Raw genomic sequence first — 22,102 nt, forward strand, 5'->3', positions numbered from 1 at the left:
GGTTTACATTTTTTGTCTAATATGTTTTTTTTTTTCATAAAACTAACCGTTTCACTTAAAAATTCAAAAAACCTATTTTTGTGAAATTTGACCTTGAATAAAAAATTTTGCAGACATGGAATCGATGGGGGAATTTTCACAATTTTATAACAATGGTGTCCCTAACATCTACACAAATTTTCAGCTTTCTGGGAATTAATGCAAAGTTACCCCTCTTTTTTGGCTAAATTGACCGGACTGTATGTAGATTAAAAAAACTGAAATTATTCATTTCAAGACCTTCAAATTTAAACTAAAGTTATTCTTTGATAAAGAAGATGAATAATAGTGTTGAATAATTATGACTCAAAGGGAAATGCTTGTCTACTAGGATGCTGTCAATTAAGTTACACAAACAAGCAGTGTATGTGCGCAGTGGTTTTATGTTGACATGGTCTCAACACCAACTTAATGTTACACCCTATCTTCACAAGATAACAAGAAGGAGTTATTCTTCCAATGAGAAAAGGCCTTTTATGTTGACCTGAATTCGAGTTTGAAATACCACTTTTGTTTTTCTAATGCAGATTTAAGTCAAACGTTCTTTACGCAAGCAAAAGAAATCTTAACAGTGTGGTAATTATTTTAATGTAAATTGTTTTCTCTCTTCTAGAAAACAATATAGAGTTTCAGAAAAAAATTATTAAAAGTTTTAATACCGTATGTTATGTTTCTTAATAATCATTTTAACTTTGGGTTTATAATTTGTCAGAATTATCTTTGCTGAAAAAATTACAAATCCGAATCAAATCACATTTTCAATATTTTTGGAATGTTATGAATGATAATTAGATACATAAGTTACTCATAGAGACATAATATACATAACTTAAACAGCTTGTGAAGGAAACAGGATTTTTCCGGACATTTGCCATCGTTCAGTGAAACAAAAAATCAGTAACATTACATTTCGAGATCTGCAATCTGATCTCTTCTTCAGGTAAATAACTAACCTAATACATATCTACAAATGAGGTTGAAATAAACAAATCATACCAAATCGATGTAGCATGCCTAGTCAGGAATCACAACGACCATGTTGTGTGTCAACTTCACTAATTCTAAAACATGCACTTAATAAAAACTATACACAACACTAATCATTAAAACTGAACTACAGAGTACAGATCACTATATGTCTGTATTCGTCTACCAACCACCTTCAACTGACCAGAGGCCAATAGCAAATGGTAATCGTCACAGCAGAAAGAAACAAGATGGCGGAAATAAAAAAAGGGTTACAGGAAGGGGCCTTTTTTATTATTATTATTGGTTCACGCTAGATGAACTTCTTAAAACCATATTATGACTCCACATTGGTTTATTACAAACAGCTCATTGAACAACTAGCATAGATATTTCAATATCTATCAGACTTATGCACTTAGATAAGTTTGTAAGGGCTGTTATAGATATTATTTTGCCAGTATTGCGTCAGCTAGAAAATTGGTTGTCATGCAACAATAATTCATTATTCGATCCACTGGACTCTTGCAGGGACTCATTTCAACATCCTAACTGTTATTGGACTTCTCATTCTGGAGACATCCACAATTATCACGAAAAGAGAGCCAATGATTAATTATGCTCTTCTTATCCACTGCCTAAAAATATATGAAAAAGAACCATCACACATTGGTGCCAAATACTGGAACATCCTTCCTAATTAAATTAAAGCTTATCACTCCCACCAGCAATTGAGGAAGATCGTCAATTATTGGTTGCTGAACCGATCATACCAAAAGTCTGGAGGAGTTTTAAATGGATACTATGACTTTTAACCCTTTAATTGTAGAATTTTCAGCTTTTAACAGTGCTATCACCCAGTAATGCTGGTTTATTTGTCGTGCAGAGCTGCTACATAGTCAGCATACATGTAGCGTTTCTTGTCCACCATGATCAACTTCAACAACATCTTCATTATCAAACTGCCACCAGAATCTCCTGATTCGTCACATCAAATCGTTATTAATAAATTGAGTCCACATCCTGACTGCCATCAATCTTATAAAAGTTACACACTACTCAATGCCTAACTAACACTAATGCATCTGGACAAATCTAAAACGTTCTTATTATTACAAATCATTTCTACCATACCGACTGAACTACAATCAAAATAAAAAATATTACAGTAGCAACTTCAAAAACACAATTAAAGAAACTATTAAACAATAATGTTCTGCTTCTAACGTCCAGATAAAACTTCACCACATGCAGCTTTGTGATAGCAATTAAACAGCACTATAGTGGAATTAAATAGTTCAAATAAACACTACTAGAGGCTAATATGTATCATCTTACTGACGCCAGACTTTGTGTAGCAAAGCAGCTGTTTGGCAGATGATAATACGGGTATGGCAGTCAAGGGTTTAAACTTTGACTCTTTAATTGTATGTATATGACATTTTCAACATTGTATTACCTTATGACTAAACAAAAAAAAACAATTGGGTTAAGCTGACTCATCTCTGTTCTCAGTGAATGTGAGTAAAGATCTATGACTGACTAGGTGCAAAAATTACCTTATAATATATTTTATTACAAGTAAGCTAAAAGAAGAAGGTTAAAGAAACACAAATGTCAAGTAAAAACGTTTTACAAAAGGAGATCCCCAGGAATAGAGGGTAAGTGAATAGAAAAGCAATTGTGTTCATTGTCGATGATCATGGTTGATCATTCTAATCATGTCGGCAGTAAGGACCATGTTGGTTTTGGTGCAAATTGGCATTGGCGGAATATCACATCTGCATTCTACATCACTGTGGTCGGCCCATGGGGAGATTTTATCCCCCACGTTCATCTTCAGATGGCCAAAATTGCAAGTCAACTCTGAAACATAAATTTTTCATTCAAGTGATGGTTTTGTGTAAAATATTAAAAGTATAAAAATTAATATGTAAATCCCTCCTTTTTTATATAGAGTGATTTTAATTCTTTTCTTTTGGCATGCAAATATATTTTATGTACGCCAATTAAGTTAAATGGAAATGGAAAAGTTACAGTGTATAAAATGTAACATTATTTATCAAATATTCCAATGTTAATCTTATGAGATTATTTTTCTTTAGATTAAACAGGTGTTTAAAAAAACACACATACTCAATCCAAAAACCAACTCGATATCAGTTCATGTATTACAAAATTACTTATCATGAAATTATGCCTTGTTTACAACATTTTTGATAAAAATATTTAAATATGGTATTGGTGATAATTTTTTGAAATTGGTTTCATTTGACATTGTGGAATACTTAGTAGTAGAAGGAGAGAATAGGCACCAACACAACTTAACGAACTATTCGCTCTGTAACTACAAGAATTAGAGGAAACAAACAAGCGCAACGAGTCCATGTCAATTGCAAATGGAATCAGAAAGTGCAGTTTGACAGAACCAAGGAAATGGGTGATATAGCCGAAATTAGATAGCAAGAATTTACTGTACTGTATCAGGTTTAAAGATTTTTATAACTTGCTAAGAACAAATATTGAGGGTACAAACAAAAACGACGAGTTGGGTGGAAAACAAAGGAGTAACATATATATCCTTTTAAGGAAACTCAATCGTAAATGTAATTTATGTTACTGTTTGGATTTTTATGCTTCTGTTATACAAAAGCTACCACAATTCTGTTCAAATTTTTCATGAACACTGGAATAAAGTGTACTTCAAATATGCCTACTTCCGTTACAATACTCTCATAGAGCTTCATCAATGTGATTTTACTAAGAAAGCTATGGATACTAACTAGGATTCATGCCCACTGTTCTAAAATATTTCAAGTGTTTCTGAAATCACTGGGCTATTTAATAAAAAAATGAAATTTTGCATAGAAATGTGTGTGTATTGAACATATTTGCTTATAAAATCTGTTTCCCATTTTAACGTCAGGGCCCCCAAAACACTGCTTTCCAAAAGAACTCACAACTTTCGTCAATTCTTTGATGAAAGGGCAGGAAAAATGACTAGTATGTCAAAGTTGTCTTAGAACGTTAGCCATCTTACAAAGCCAGTGTTCACTGTACATCAAAATAAAAGCAACAATATTTATACACTATTTCACTATTTATACAATATTTCAAAACAGCACAAGTACTTCAAGTAGAACGAAATCAGCTAACAACAGTGATGTATCCTCACTACTAAATAAATACTAATAATGACTAATGGACATCCTCAAGCAAAAGTATCTAGGATCCACCTTGAGTGTTAGTAAGTGTATTATCTTTGCTTGGAAAAGTAAGAAAGTGTATAATGCCCATAAAACATGCCATATTTGTAACGTAGCTTATGGTACCTGGAAGAGAGGGTTGATTCAATGTGCATGTTGAATTTAGCTCCATTTCACCTTATGCAGTGTCTGAAATCTGACACTGTCACAGACTTGACTCCTGTAATTTGGAGTTCACATCGGTCTGAAGAGATCCAAGAAAAGTCAGCGACAAAGACGTTCAAAACAAAATCCTTGCATTGTTTCAACGTGAGAGACACCCAGACTACTGATGAATAAAATTATATACAGTTTTTATTGCAGCTTTGCCTGTGATTATTGTTTTCCAGATAAATAAAAAGCGGCTTCTTTGTGTCAATGATTTTTAAAGTTGAATATTGGCTAATTGATTTGGACAAGTTATAGAAGTGTAGACTGTTTATATAAATAGAAAATTTATTTTCTTTGTCAATCTGTAATAAGTAGTAGCTATACTAATAAACAAATATGCCAAATACACTAGTAACAGTACTGCTTGAAGTGACTGTGTCAAAGGTCAGTTCACTGTGTATATATGTCAGTAGTTCTTGGGTCAACACTCTCAGACAATGACACACTTTTCTGTGCTGTATCCTTGATGGAAGTTCTATTGTTTGTGAAAGTAATAAAAATATCTTTTATACTAAAAAAGGACACATTGTCTGGTGCAGGCTGGAATGATATATGTGTAAACTGTGATGTACTAATTTGGTTCTGACGTCACTATTCAGGTTGACAATATTTTATTTTTATAAGCTAAATATTACTTTGACTGTGTAGATGAGCCTCCTAGACAGTTATTCTTGAATAAATTAAGATGTTGATTTATGTGCTTGCTAGTTTAATAAACATCTATATTAAACAATTTAATCTTGAGATTGTATTTTTATACTTTAATACACTCACGGTTGTTAGTTAGAGCTGGTGTTTGTTAATCTTCATTCTTGTCACTCTATACCACTCAAAACTAAACTGGTCGCTGTTATGGAGGTAGTTGGCAAGCAGCCATTTTGAATTGGACTTAGAAAATTTAGGAAATTTTATAAGCATTTAGCACACTCTTTATTTTTTTCTCTAGGTTCATAAATAAAGAAGTGATGAATTTTTAAAAAGTTTGAACAGCCACCATAATGAAACAAATAGCTGGCCAACGAACGTGCCAAGATATTTATAAGATCGTGTTAGTACCAAGTTTTAACTCATTTCAGCATTCCTATCGCCAGTTCTTGGCGATAGAAAAATTCTTATGAGATTTACATGTAATCTATATCTTGGAAACCATTTGAGGTACATAACACTGGTCATTACAAAATCTTTAGTAAATGTTATAGCATACTAGAACACGTTTTTATCTATTTTCATAAATAATGAATTATGAATTGTTTTAAAGTTTCATATCTGAAACTAAATGCCATACCAATCTGGCCAATCAACTTTTATACCAAGTTTCAACTTGTTTGAGACAATTATCATTTCCACAATCAATAACATTTTGAACAGGGGTGGTTTTGGGCTGTTGGGTGTCATGTTTAGTGAAGTTATACATACATTTTTTGTAAGTGCTACAAAAAGGACAATATATTGAAATAGGCTGATTTTCTATAAAACTTCCTAAAAACCATTATCATTAAAATGGTTTATCTACTTATTAACTTCCTAAATTACCTTCTCTATCCGAAGGCGTCTTCTCTGCTTTTACTATAGAATCTGTTGAGTTAGCTGGAAAATAAAAATATTTCATTATTTCATAGGGTATGACTTATTGAAAGCAAGGTCAACATATGCATAAATAAACTTTTTCTTAAAATCATGTGTTAATTTGTGGTGTGGATTGTTATTGTGGGTTACTTACGACACCGAAACATAACAGGACAGCATCCTTGCGCACTGAGGTAGACGGGGATACACCCTTGAGTAAGGCGGTGGGGCGTGTCCCCCCAGAGTTCCAAGGGACAGTCTGTCGGAGCACAGAACGGAGATGCTATACTGCCTGCAACATTGGGTAGTATGCTTACATCAAGTGTTGTGTAAAGAGGAATATAATTGCCAAAATATATGTTTATCAAAATCAATTTCAAATGGGAAGTTTGTGTTAGTACAGGTGAGTATATCTGTAATTGTTAAAGATATTAAAATGTTTTAAATAATATATTTATTTCCAAATAGATATAAAATATAGGTGCATATTTTTCAAACTAACATTACAGTAAAGAATAAAGAACATTTGTGGTTTTTTTTATTTATTTAGTTTTTCATTTATTATTTTTAACTTTAAATAATTCATTATTACTTAACAGAAATAACACTGAAAAAATGGTTTTTAAGCTTAAAACACTGAAAATAAATATGTTAAACTCCTAGGAATAAATCTACACTGCAAGCTTAAAATTGGGGTGAACATACAAATCAATTGTGCATAAAATTGGCTTAGAGTTCTTTTCTTATTGAAGAAAATAAAAAAATGTACCAGTAAGGAATTTATTGTGAGTGCTTATTACTCTTTTTTCACTATCATCTGTTATACAGTATAACTCTGGGGGAACACGTCTGGGACTCAACAGGCTTTGATATGGCAAAAGAAGGCAATTAGATGTATTGTGGAAATGAGAGACATTGAATCATGTAGACCTCATTTTATTGATCTATTATTCTAACGTTACCCTGTGTGTTCATGTTTCAGTCAGTTATGTATATTAAAGAGCTTTATGTAGAATTTAATTTAAGAAGTAGTAAACATATAGACAACAGTAGCAATAAAAAACTTATTGACGATTTGTATGTTTAAATAAGATGAAAAGAAGTTACATATACAGTACATTGGCATAAAGTTTTTTAACAAATACATCTAAATGTAAAGTCTTTGTCTGTAAATAGTTTAAAATTAGTTATTAATAAATGGTTAAAAAAAAGCTTTTTATAGTTTAGATGAATTCTGCAATGTTTCATTATATGAATTCATATTTTAGGTGTAATATCATAAATTATTCTTATAATTTGCTATATTATTATTTGTTAATTGTTAATTTTATTCATGTTCATGTTTGTTTATTGTTATATTTTTTAATTGTTACATGTGTTAATTGCTATATTTGTGAATTACTATATTTGTTAATTTTTATATTTGTTCATTGTTACATTTTAATTAAAACACATAATAAACAACAAATTATCTTACAACATCAAAGTTTATACTGAAGTTAAATGTATACTGTACTACCGTATATTATTTATGTCTTTGTGCTACCATTTAATTGACTTATGTGGCAAAGCCTATTGTAACCTAAATGTTATTTAACGGCAATAATAAAATAAAATTGAATTGAATATATTTCTGCACAGAGCTATAAGATAAGAAGTTACCAACCATTGAATCCGTCAGCACAAATACATTGCGTACAAGTTACGTCACTGGTGGGGAAGAACCTCTCACCCTCCGAATATGTTTTGTTGTTGTAAATGCACTTCACATCCTTCCTGTGTGTGGGATCTGAAACTGAGATATTATTGTGCCCATTGAGATTGTATTAAACATTGAAACCTTTCTAATGTATATGATATTTTTTTTTAATTGTATTTACTTGGAAATTGCTCAATAAATGGTGAACAATTATGGATGTTAAAGTTGTTCTCCCATTCCCCCTTTCCTCAGTGGCTGAAAGAGATTAAAATCTGTATTTTATAACACAAAATTCAAACAAATAATTATTCTAATGCATAGATAAATAGGGTTTGTACCTTTTAAAACGTGTAACATTAACTAAGTATATGCATTAATCATTATACAATATAAATTCACAATAGGCTATAGTGATGCAGAGTGCAAAATGTGTGAAAATATTTTCAGGAGACATACATTATTAAATATTAAACTAATCAATCATCCTTATATTGAGTGTTATAATACAATTACAATCCACAAATATTCAAATACGTTTGTGTTTGTCAGTAATTGTGAAATACTGTATTTTAGGTGTCAATAGGTAGGTGTCTTGAGAGTGTTCTTCATGTTAATTATAAATTACTGATATGAGGCTGATTTTTTTACATTAATTTTTGGGCCTAGAGAAATGATTGTTTAACCAAAATGTAGGCATTTTCAGGCTCCTTTTTTATATAGCATCTGATTAAGAACACTCTCATATTTGTTTGGAGCACTAATGATAAAGAGTGAGGAGTTCACCAAGTCAAGCTCTGTGTCTGTCAGGTGGAAACACAGTTTGGCTACATAGCATAACTCTGACTAGATGAGGCAAAGTTGCGGGCGGGTCGTAGAAAACACGCCTTCAGCTGTCTTCTTTACTGCTCTCTCGTATAGTATCAGTTTGTTTTATTTGATTTATTCATATTTTTGTTATAATTATAATTTCTAATTACAACATAATAATTCAACAAAATATAAGAACCCTCTGAAGAAACTTTGACACATTTGCCCTCAAATTAAAAAATCTTGATACATTACCCCAAATAATTGTAATTATTGAAATTAAAATTGATGATAACGAAAAACAAACAGATATGTATTAATAAACTACCGTGATAAGCATCCTATTTCAAAATATGTAATCCTTCGCAAATATCCGGAGAAGTTCTTATTTTTGTGTCAAATATTTATTCTAGTGTACGAGTAGATATGATAAATTTAGAAACAGCCGATTGTGTCCATTCAAAAGCAACCCTCGCCGATGTATCTTGTTCGATATCTTGGGAATCTTCAGATTGTACCAGTTCAGTCCAATTTGCTTTACTGATTAACTAGACATCTATTTAAACTCAATTCAAAATAAAAATGTTACAGTATGTAGTTATACTAACATAGATTTGCTTAACTCTTTTAATTGTGTAAATTACTAATTAGGCTAATGATGGTCTTGGCTGTAAAATTAACGAACCTACAACAGTAAAAAATTATTGATCTATTGTATTTTTGTTATGTGAATTTAGATTTACAAACTGATGTAATGACTCGTATTGTTGATCCCAAGGTCACAGACCATTTCATGACTGCTCTTATTATGAAGCAAACACAAGCTTCTGTTGAACCTGTGAATAATTCTAACAATCTCAAATTTTACTTTGAACATTTAAGACTATAACCTGTCTTTACTTCCTGCTCAGTGATAAGTGCAGGAAAAGGTTTTTTTCACTTTACAAATATTTTACTATCTTTCTTTACCCCAGGAAGGTTTACTTATGGCTGGATTATACTTTCCAGGTTAACTCACACTGGGCACAGCAAAGACTGATGTGTCACTTAAATCTATGCAATCTGGATGTCCAGGAGCGGCACTAACCGAAAATGTCGAGATTCTGTGGTGCAAGAGTAGTTCGATAGGTCTAGTCTACTGTGGGAGATGATATTGAAGTTGGTGTGGTTCCTTAAGAGTCAAAGGTTCTTGTTATCCTAGAAATAAGAGTATGCCACCCCCTGCCTGCTTTGACTGGAGAGGCTGGTTCAGAACTGGCTTCCCTTCTTCTAAGGGGAAATGACTGAGATTAATGCCCTAAATTCTTCCTCATGGATCTCGACAGGAGGCGGCCCCTACTCCCAACCTTACCCATCCAGAATATTGTATCGCTCCGGAAGCAGCACCAAGGTCATTTTAGGGCTAGGTGCAATTTCTAAGCTTTCTTGTGCTAAGAGAACAAAAAAATCTTGCATAAAGTTCCAAAAACCAAAAATCTTGTAGAAATTTAAATAAAAAGTTAACACCATGGATGAATGATCAGTTTTTACTCGAAGTTGAGGATAAAAATGCATTGTACAAAGATCTCAAAGAACCATCCAGCAATAATTATTACATCAATAAAAAAAAGTAAAAATTTATTAAGTCACAAAATGTTAAACGTCAAAAGAAATTATTATAAAATTATTTTGAAAGGAACAAGAAGGATCATAGGTGACAATGGCAGTGTGTGAAAGAGACACTGTGTTTTTTTATTTCTCTTCAATAGCAAATTGCCGTTGAATATTGACAAAGATAAAATATTTAACATCCAAGTAGATTTTATAAAGGGTAAATTTATAACCAATTCTATTTTCTTCTAACATACGTTAAAAACTGAGATCATAACTAATATTAATGGGTTCAATCCTTGCAAATCATTGGGATACGACTTTATAACACCAAAAATATAGCAGATAATATTGAAAATTATTTAGTTAATTTTGTCCTAAGGAGAGTTTCTGATTTATTTGAAAAATTATTGTTTTACAATTCATAAAAAATCAGATAGCTAAAATCGCAGTAATTTTTTACCTGTAGCATTACGTTCTATATTTTTAAAGATTTTTTGAAAAATGAAGGTTTTTCAGCAAAAATCAGTTGGCTTAAAAAAGTTAATCACCGAGAATGCTTTGATGGGTTTCTTTAAAGGATTTTGAAGAAATGGGTTAACAACTTTTGCTAACTACACATCACTATTTTATGTACCAAACTCACTGATATTGAAAAATATCATGCAAAATTAAAAAAAAAACTATTAAGAATTTGGTTTACAGATAATTACTCAGTAATGGGCCTCAAGACTCTAGCACTGGTTTTAAATTTTGTTGTTACTTCTAAAGTAAATTGATCATTGAAATACTTAAAATAACTTACTTGTGTGTTATAAAATTGTGGTTCTCAGATATAGATGTAGTGGATAGTGTTAAATATTTAGGTTTATTTGTAGATAATATATTAAACTGAAGACCAATGTGAATTATATCTTAAATTTCACTAGGATTTTCTGTCTAACTAGACCTTTTTGCGATGCTGATTTACTTAAAAAGTTATATTTTGCTCAATTAATTCTAAAATATATTATGTACTAACTTTATAGGGCCGAACTTAACTACTCTGAAAACAATTACAACTCAACAAAAATAATTTTTGCAAATAATAAACAAAAGTACCATACTTTGCCTATACATACTTGTTTAATACATTAATGTTACAAAAATTGATATATTTATAAAGTAATAAAAGATTATTGCAATATAAACTGCAAATATCAAAATGATATCCGTAATACAAATATGGGTCTGAGAAGTAGGATAAATGCTTACTCACTATGTATAAGACATTGTTTACATATCTTTCACAACAATTTTATATTTTCTTACCTAATAACATAAAATTAATTCAAAAAGAAAATATCTTTGAAAACTTAAAAAAAATTCACCTTCTCCAGCATAATCTCGTTTCATTATATTTAACGATTGTTTAGTTTAATTTAAATTTAATAATGTATTATTCATGGATAATATAAGCTTGTTTTAAATTTTACATAACAGTGCAATAAGTTATCATGAGTTATTCTTTCACTTAAATTTTTATATTATTTCTTCTTTATTAATAATAGAAGTCTGTCAACCGGCCTAAATCCTTGTAGAACTTTTATTTTAAAGTTTTATATTTACTACCCCACTGTAATCTCAGAGTCCAGACTTTACTACAACACCTGTATTATATACATGTTATATTCTGTGTGAACTATGACTAGTACAGAGATGTCATTCATTCATTTAAATATACAATGTAAGAACCTTTCCTTTTGTCTGAAGTTCATTATTGATCATGAGTAATTTGAAGGGATGCAGGATTACAGATATTTGGTACAGAGCAGCAGTGTGAAATAAGGAAATTATTCATTTTAAATATTTCTAATGGAGTTTTTCCATTTGTGGCAGGGAAAGGAAGTTCTTAACCAAAGTTGACACGTTTTTAGCACCTTAATGCATGAAAATTGTGATATCTTTACCTTTATCACAAGTAACAAAACTCTTCTTGCAACAGCTGAAACTCTCTTCAAACACATGTCTGCGGCATTCTTGTGGCAGTGGTTCACATTCGCTCAGTCCTCGACCAAGTTGGCACCAGAACTTGGCGCTGAAACCAACATTTTGTTTAAATTACAAGAACCTCATACTTACTTTGGTTCTTCTCCTTTTTTAAGAGGGAAATAATAATTAAAAAAATTGTCATACATAACTCTATATGGATCTGCAAGAGATAAAAAGGTAAACTCACTTAACAAATTATTTACAAATAATGAACGATTCTAGATAATAATATGTGTAATCAATTTTTAAATAATTGCATAATACCATTTCATACGTCAAATATTCTGGGTTATTTCTCTAATTAGTGCACTTTCTTTTCCTAGTACCCATTACGTTGAGGTTGGACCTATATAACTTCAATTTTGAGTATGTCTTTGGCTGAATAATATTCTACATTCTCTATAAGTGTTCATTTAACTCAACAGCAAACCTCATTAACTTTGAAGTTTTTTTGAATACGTAACAGAGATTGTGGGCTAAATTCCAATTCCTAAGTAATGGATAGGTATTATCATCATAATATTTCTTATCTAAGAATAGGATATGAGTAATATAAAAACGATGAGCAGGACAGCCTTTGCTTATAAAATCAATGTTGATGCATACAACAAAATAATATCGCCAAAATTATCGCTTATTGAGTTGTCAATGTGAACAGAGGTTTCACCATTCATGTGAGCATAAAATCAAAAGTAAAGTAAAATAATAAATTAATATTTTAGTGAGGTTTGAGTAAAAAAACACGGTATTGACAAAACTAAGTATCAGCTAGTGAAGTACATATATTTTTCAACATTTCTTTTAAGATTGTAAACTAATGTTTGTATCAACTTACCCTTCGTCTGACTTGATGCACGTACATGACTCTATGCATGGAGTCTCAAAGTCCACTTTATTTCTTGATACTACGCTGTCAATAGCATACTCTCTTCCAAACAGGTAGCACATTTCCTTATCTCTGTTGAGTAAATAGTCTGTACAATAATAAAAGAGGAATTAGCGATATATGGTGAATATTTACGTTTACATTAATTAACTTTTTTAGATCCCACAATCTCATAATTATGAATTTCACAATCTGTAGTGGTCTCATTCTAGTTCATCACCGCCTGTGATTTAATAGGAATAATTTTATTAATTTAATAGGTCTAATGACGTATATTGTGTTTTGGAGTCTATATGGAAAAACACAAAATAAAATGTTTTTTTTTCCAAATCAAGAAAGAATAGCCTAGCAAGTCATCTATTTTTTTCATTTAAAGGCATTAATCTTATGAAGTTTTCAAGAGCCAAGGTAATGAAATTATACTCATGGAGTGCAAAATAATAATGCTAAAAGCTCATTAGCTTTTAGAATAGAATAGAATAGAATAGAATTTATTTTTGAAAATATTACAATAACACATTATATACATTGGTATACACAATGTAATACATCAATAAAGTAACCTAAACAACCAAATGTATACACAATGTACATTTATGTGAATACTGCACTACTTGTTTTGATTAGCTGTGATATAGAGTTACACATTTTTTAATTGCGGTGTTATTTTATAACACCTATTGTAATGTTAATTTTATAAACCAAAGTGTTGTACCAGTTTTAATTGATGGCCCTAATAATGTAAGCTCATTGTAATAACTATAGGTTTCTTTCGTCGAAAATAAGAAGTTGAAAGAGAGTCATACAATTAGGTATATTAATGGTAAACAGTTTATGAAACAACTAGATAAATCTCGTAAATCCAGTGCGTTACATGGACTTGGTGTGCGGCACAGGTCCCAGAAACAGCAAGAACGAGTCAGCTGATTTAACTGTCTCCATATCAGTTAGCCCATTACGTTGCTGCTTTCTTCTAGATTCTGGTGTAGCCTATCTCATCCTCTTCTCTGTGTCTGCTCTTTTCTTAATTCCATTCGCTATTTGTCCAGTTGCTAACTCTAAACCGTGAGCTAGAAGCTTTTCCAACGCTACTTCTCCAACTGGATTTTCATTACCCGGTCCCTTCAGTTCTTTTGACTACCTATCTTCAGGATTTAAAGCATTATTGAGTACTAATGATTTGATACAAATTTCTATAGTAAACATGTTATTTGAAAGTTATATCAAATGTTGGAGGTACTGACCACACTTGTAGCTGGCAGGGCAGGACGAACCGGGAGTCATTTCAGGAGTGCACTTGAGCTTTCTGTAGAACGTGTGCGCTACATTATTACAGGGATTTGACCCTGTAAACACAATTGTAAAGATGAAATGTTTATAATAATTAATAAATTATAATAGTTTTTGAGCTATATCTAAGGCATTGCGTTGAGTATCCATTGATTTATCACTAAATATGTTCACTATGATGAACCATAAGTGATGAAAGAAAGTGTAAGTGTAAGAAAGAATAAGTAGTGCTAACTTAAACCCTGGAAAAATAATAACAAATAAACAACATAGGTTTTATATTTAACTGGAAAATATAATGAAAAAAATAAAACAAATTAACGTTAAATTGCTTTTCCTATAGCTTTGTTTTGTTTTTTTTTTTTTTTTTTTTTTTAATTTTGGTACAGTTTTCAAGTACTAACCCAAATTAAGTAAATTTTATTTGAATGTTCCTAAAATTACTAAACAATTAAAAAGCAACTCAGTTTAATTAAAAAAATTAATATCAATGAAATTTCCCGAATCCCTGTTTTTGTGGACATTCAATACCCTCCAAACGTCCCGATAAATCGGAACCCTCTTCAAAATAATTGTATGTACATGGAACATATTGAAAAATCGAGTATTATGTAAATGAAGTTACATCCAATGCTAAACTATGCTAGTTACACTCTATCTGTAAACAATTTTCAGGAGTAGAACCCGTTGTTGAGACCTAATTATAATGTAAAATGCGATTATTACCGGAATAGATGCGTGGTGGCAAAGGAAGTGTCCACAAACTGTTGTTTTTAACCAAGATGTAATACAAAATATCCTCAAATATGGCTCAAAATAGTATATAAGCTTATGTTTGTAGTTTTATACACGCGAATCACAAGTTTTACTGTAAAAATCTTTAAATATAAAAGCAGATACTTTTCATACTTGTTAATTTTGTACTATCCCTTCACTGTTTGGACTTACTCGTATGTGAAAATTGCTCTCAAATGACACCTTTTCGCTATCCATATAAAACATTCTTAAGTAGTTTTAACATGATGTCCACGATAATACTGTATTTTACCACAGGATAAAACATTTTTAATATTTGCTAGTCTAAGCGTAAGGCCTCTCTTATTACTTGTTGAGCTCTGATTACTGTTAGCACGCTTTGTCTTCCAATGTGTCATAAAGATGTAACCTCATACTACAATATTATATTAACGATCAATTGTTTACATTGATTACTAGTGCATTTCAATTTTTGTTCCAACGTCACTTAAATAAAACGCGTAGCTCTATTTTGCTAGTGATTTAGAACAATTTATTGTTCAAGACTGAAAAATCTTTCTCGTTGTTTAAACTGCTTTTATTAATGGCGAGTATTTTATTTTAAAAGGCTATGGGTCATTAATAAAAGATTATCTTTATATATAAAAGACTAAGTCCTCGCTCACTCATTACTAATTCTTCAACTTTCAAATACCGTATCCCAGAAAGACTATATACTATTTGTTTTTCCAACTCCCCAATGTCCAAGATGAAATGTGATACACACCAGCCGTATCACTTAAATAGAAAAAGAAAATATTTTTCATGCAGATCAGTCTCCCATAGATAATGAAATAGGGTTGCACCCTTACGTAACAACTCCTGGAAGAACTATATTTTTTTCTTTCATATTTCCACAGTCCTAGAAAGATCCAATTTAACATACACGTTCCTAATGAACTAAATAAAAACAAAAGCATTTTCATAATGATCAATAATCTATAGGGATTAATATAAGGTTGTAACTCCTAGAAAAACATATAGTTGGACTAGAACTATGAAATTTAGGCCTTATGCGCGTGCCTTATGCTCTCAACAGACAAAGTACAATTTTTCGGTCACCTACCACTTGTAAAAGTTGAATAATAGATATTCTCCTAGAATAACTATATTTCGTTTACCACTTCTCGATGTCATACACACATGAAATTTGACATACATGAATTATGCCCTTAGTAGACTTCTAGCACCAGAATTACCGAATGTGGATTATACTGGCGGCAAGTAGACGCTTTTTGATTGAAGTAGACTGTAAGCCATACCATGTATATATTCTCTTGATCGGGAAGAACGCTACTAGGCCACTGGAGCATAAGAAGATTACAAGTGACAAAAGTAGACACTATTTGACTAAAGTAAGATTCTTAGACCGAGTAAATTAGTATAAATATTTTTGATCTTGGCATCGAGGCACTCTCTACCAAGCATAGCATTGAAATATAATTGATTCGAACCACAAACGCTTCTTAGAGCGCTAAACCTTACTATGAGAAAGCGAGTATTTTTGTGTAACTTTTGAACCTCTTAACAATTAATACTGGAATAATTTGTATTTTAAACGTGTCAACTACTTGCGATTAAAAGTTTAATACGGTTCCATAATATTACATTATAAGTGCTTCCACTAAAATTACTACGGACGTATTCCTCCACTCTGTCTCAAGATAATTCAAGTGTTACTGACAATGTTAGAGCTATCCAATCAAATATTATGGAATGTTGTAGAGAAATTTGAGTATTTAATTTGTACTCATAACAACCTGTTAACTCTCCGAGTTCACTACTTCAAAACATTCTTTACCATTAAGTCGATTTATTCTAAAACGGATCAGGAGATTGGAATATCTTCCACTGAATTTATTTTCATGCGTTATTACACAATTTACAAAGGAGATGCTATAACGTACCTGTTATTCTAAAGGAAATTGCATGCAAGGCAGCGAGTTACTGCTAGTAAAGGATAAAAGACAAAATGTATTTTTTTATTTTTTCTGGGTGTCAGTTGCATATCCAGAATTGGTTATGATAAAGTAACACCATGAATTTAATATTAGCATACCATTTAGTTTTCAAAAAATCGTATAAGCGACAGCGAGATTCATGGACAACTGGTAATAACTCCGAATCTGGTACAGTAGTACTTTTGAACTGAAATATAATATACAAGTAACTAGCAGTTATGCAGTTCCCGTAGTGTTGAACGCAATATACTATTGGATAAGAGGAACGCCATATGCATACAATTTTTTAATTGCATAAACACTCGTAATATAAGTGTTGGTCACTAAAAGATATTCCAGTTTTCTGATTTATTTCGGAATAATTGGGCTTTAAGTTTAAAGAACAGATTTTTCCTAAAATTGGAGAATGAAACCGTTTTTATAAGTGCCAATAAAATAGCTCAAATTCCACTGGAAGATTCTATAATATTTGAATGAATAGCTCCAACAATCTAAATTACACTTGAACTATTTCAGGCCAGTGGGAAGGAAGTCCGTAGTTTTCTTAGTGAACTTATATGCTATAATATGGTGGAGCTCTCTGACGATTTTGTGTCAGAAGTAGGCATATTTAATGAAGGTCTTTTTATTTCAGGTTTGCGCCTATATGAACATTTCTAGTTCGTATGTATCAGACGCCATAGCAGGGCTAGAGTTTGCCTTGTTGCCATGATCAAAATAACATATGTATAGGGTCTGCTTAGGTCTAAGATGCCTACTTCAGCCAAAAAATGTATATTTCCGGCCCTTGTAAAGGCAGTACTTGGATAAGTTCGTTATTCAGTCTTAACCAATAAAAATTTTCAACATAGCGTTCATTCACATTTGAGCTAAATTTTTAACTCACCTAACTCCCAGCATAGGCCCAAAACAATACGATTTTAAACATATTAGGTATAAACATATTTTACTCTTTCACTTTTTCGATATCTCTCATGGTTTCATAATCGCGGTCATTTAAAGTTTTGAAAAGGATTGGTTATACGTAAATTATTATGCACTATAGTACAAAACCAAATCGTGTTTTAAAATTCCCAGGTCATTCACAATGATGTTTGTTTTCACGTGTTTTTTCTCAGGTATGATTTCCAGATAGCGGGTGTACAAAGTTTTAACTAGCATACAGCATTTTGGGATTAATTGTAGACACGATAACTGTAATTTTTAAAGTATCCAAACTTAACTTGGTACAAAGCAATACTAGCTTGAATGAGTTCTTTGGTCAGTTATAACAGATGAAAAGTTTCAAGGTGGAAACCATTCGCATTCGAGCAAAACCTTTTACTCAACTATTCCATAAACCCAAAATGGTAATTAAAAAATATATTTAGGTAATTATAAACAACTTTTAAACTTTCACTTTTTCAAACGGCGATTTGGTCTTGAGAGCGCTTTCATGACTGGACATTTCTATTGAGGATATGAGGGGATATGTATGGCAGTCGTATGACAATACCACAAATATGCCACTGGCGTGTTCAGGATTGAAAGTCTAAATCGTAACTCTTAACCCATGGGTATATTATCTTCTTTGTTCGGTACACTCCATGAACCTGGTGGACACAAACGAAGCTAACTGCTGTCTTCAAGCAACTGAAATATGTTTATGCAAGATTTGTATGTTTATTTTAACGCATCAACCTCAAGATGATCAGTGTTCGAGACTACGATTAACGACAGTAACATCAATAAAAGATTTTGCCTAGAGACTTAGTATAACAAGATATGTTGCCAAGTGGCAGGTATCACGCGCTTAGCTGCGTCATTACGGGGTGTTTCATGAAGCTCTTACAGAAATCCCTGAAACCCCACAGGAAACGTCAGAATCCAGGTCCACGAAAAAAGTTATGAGTAGGAATAGCTTTATTACTTGTGGTTAGGCATGATACCGGATCGCTTTAATGTAGCAAGCAAAATTATGGAAATCAACAATGACCTTGCTATTTATACAGAACCCCCAAAGAATATGTATAAGGCTTACGATCGGAAGGTTTGATCATTATGAGACAAATGGCGTGAAGTTCAAAACAAAAACGATAGCATTAATACATACAAATCTTAGCATATAAATACATGGTTAACCTGTAATAATACTTTGAAAAAAGTTTAATTTCTGTCTTAATAATGCATATCATATTACGAAAACAAGAAGCAAAATCTTTCTCTTTAGATCGCAAACATGATTTCTATATCGATTTTATTCTAAAGAGAAAATACGCAATAATTTAATGTTGTCATACAATGTGTTGCTGGCTATGCAGAGGATAAATTCTTGGAGTTAGAACTATTCTTCTTGTTTCCGTCTACAATTACTTCTCGAAGTAGGGAAGCAACATATAATATAATAATTCCTTTGATATAGTATTAAAGAAACTGTCTCACACGTATTATTCAATTACCTTGAATGGAGAGGGCGTGCACGACGAGCAGCAGAGCGACAACGATCGACATGGCAGTGGCAATGACTGAGGATGTGACAGCTCCTCATCCAATTATTCAATCACAGCTCACATTCAAGTGGCAGTGGCTCTCGTGGTAGACTGTTGGGGGAACATAAATCCGAATTAACACCGGAATGGAATTGGGTACCACTTCCTCATTTTAGAGTGTGTACCCTTAACGGTTCCACACTAGCAAATATATGAAATCTCCTTGCATTCAAATCTTGGTAATCAACTCAATTAATTAAACTTAGAATTAATCAGTTTAGTTAGTTTTAAAGTTCATCTTTAACTTAGATTAACACAGTTGAATAGTACCTTTCAGTCCTGAATTAACAACATTATCGATTATACAGGGTACTTTATAACGGATGACAAATTTTTAAGGGTTAGTTGAAGGCATATAAATAATAATAATTCCACTGAGCGTATCTTTAAAAATGCTTTGTTTTGTGTCTGCCTGTTTTGTAGCTTTGATTGTTCGTTTTTGAGAAAGAATTTATTAGATTAGTAGAAGTTGACATTATTACAAAAGGTAAATGAGTGTATAACACTCCGATGAGATTTACCACAAACATCAGAGTTTTACTTGACTCAATACTGTATTGACAGTAATATTTAAATTTGGTACGAGTGTGCTGTCATGATTGCAGGTATTTTCTCAAAATTGAATTTCTCTGTCAACAGTATTATATATAGTGTTGTCATTTAACAATTGATAAACAAAATCAATGTTTGCATATTCTTTTGAGATAAACTATTCATATTGATAGAGATATATTAATTCACAACTATGAGCTTAAATCTTAAAACATGATTTAAACATGACAGTTGTAAGATATTTCAATGCTATGTCTCTGTAAGATTAGGTTCAATGCCGTATAGAGTAGATTAAGTAGCATTCAACAAATAAAACTAATTTAATTGTATTGTATTTGAGTTTGAAAATATTCATATGGACACCTTAGGACTCCTTATTTGTTAGTGTAAATATTTTAATTCCGTAATCAACTTTGAAATACAATTCAATTTAAAATGACGTAATTCAACTCTCTGCTTCAGAGTAATAACAATTTAAGAGAAGGACATTCAATAGTGAATTAGTTAAAATCATTCAATACGTTACTGAGAGCATTTTAAATAAATCGTTCAAAGCCAAGTTTCAGCCAGTAGGAGTTTGTAACATCAGCAGTTGTTTTATAGTATTATGCTTAAGGGAACTAGCTATACAGTACCAAGTTTTTAGTGTAGCACTATAAAATTCTTATTTTCAAATGGTGATAAATGCTTGCCATAGACTTACGTAACCTAGGAAAGACTTATACAGATGACGTGTTAATAATTGCCTACTACTCCCTTACTTACCCACATTTGACATACACGTTAAGGCTGTACAAAATAAAGAATAGTATTCAAACAACAAACATTGAATTTTTAGAGATACATGTAAAGGTGCGTCCAGGGAATTTTTATTTCTGACTGACCTCCTATGTATCAACTGAACGATTTGAAACAAATCCTGTAAAATGTCACCTGGAGCGAAATAGGCTACGTTTTACTTTGTTGCGAGCCGTTGGAAAATAACACCGAAAACAGAAAGTTGCCTGAGTCTGATACTACTTGTGCCTGAATGTGTAATTTTGTGTGTGGAAGTTTGGAAAAGCCTTTTGAATAGTAAAGGTTAAATTAAACAGGAGCTTCAATTTATGACGGATATTTTTGATTTTAGAAATAATAATTCTGTAATGTTTTTCTGGCACAGTAAAGAGGTCGTATATTTTTACAACATAAAGTAGAATGGTGTATTTATATAGCATGACAAATATAAAACATCTGTTTATCAATTAGCTTTCGTCACGTATACGTACCTTTCTATGAGTGTAGAAAGGTCTTATAGGACAGTAGGAAATTTTCTCCTTTCTGAAACTTTGAACTTTGGTAATCTTTTTTGGGTGCTTTCCAACAAAAATGCACTTGACAAGAACAAGCGTTTAGACGTCCATACGTGTTTTGCTGATAGCCATGTATCTGAGAATACTTGAATATGATACAAAGTTGCCACAAGAATAATAGTTTTGCATTAAGTGTCTAGGCTTCGTTTAGTCTAGGTTTTATTAGGTCCAGGTACTTGTATATTAACATTTTATTAAAGGCTGTTTCGTTAATTCCAGGTTTGATTTAGTCCAGGTCCACTAAACACATAATATAAAATAAGATTCAATTTTGCTGAGATTTCATTAAGTCCAGGTGTTTAATGTTATAAAAATAAAACATCTTTCATAGAGTCCAGGCCGTATATAGTCCGTGTCAGAGCAAGTGGGCAATACTGAAGGCGTTCCAACCGGCGTATAATTTAATAATTCATTTGGATTGTTACTGTGAAACAGCTTAAATTGAATTATTTTGATTTCAAGCTTTAAATGTTTGTCTTTATTTTATTCATGTGTATATTTCTGTATTATAAGTTATAGCATTAGTAGTACGGTAGTCTTATATATTGTATCGCTGTTGCGTTGCCGTTAAGATATAAAGAATTTACATGAAAAGGACACTGTGAACACTCAGACGTTGAATTC

General features: G+C 31.7%; 1 protein-coding gene across 1 annotated transcript; it reads right to left on the reverse strand.

Moving 5' to 3' along the window:
* Nucleotides 1-2,622: 2,622 nt before the first annotated feature.
* Nucleotides 2,623-19,619, reverse strand: LOC124354011 (kielin/chordin-like protein). The gene is made up of 8 exons (XM_046804129.1): nucleotides 19,485-19,619; nucleotides 14,245-14,346; nucleotides 12,950-13,088; nucleotides 12,033-12,160; nucleotides 7,654-7,782; nucleotides 6,142-6,279; nucleotides 5,955-6,008; nucleotides 2,623-2,871 (listed from the first exon to the last, which is right to left on the reverse strand). Exons 1-8 carry the CDS (start codon nucleotides 19,534-19,536, stop codon nucleotides 2,693-2,695), a joined length of 921 nt encoding a protein of 306 aa, XP_046660085.1. The 5' UTR covers nucleotides 19,537-19,619; the 3' UTR covers nucleotides 2,623-2,692.
* Nucleotides 19,620-22,102: the final 2,483 nt, after the last annotated feature.

The sequence above is a fragment of the Homalodisca vitripennis genome, chromosome 2 (genome assembly GCF_021130785.1).
Source record: "Homalodisca vitripennis isolate AUS2020 chromosome 2, UT_GWSS_2.1, whole genome shotgun sequence".
Taxonomy (NCBI): Eukaryota; Metazoa; Arthropoda; class Insecta; order Hemiptera; family Cicadellidae; genus Homalodisca; species Homalodisca vitripennis.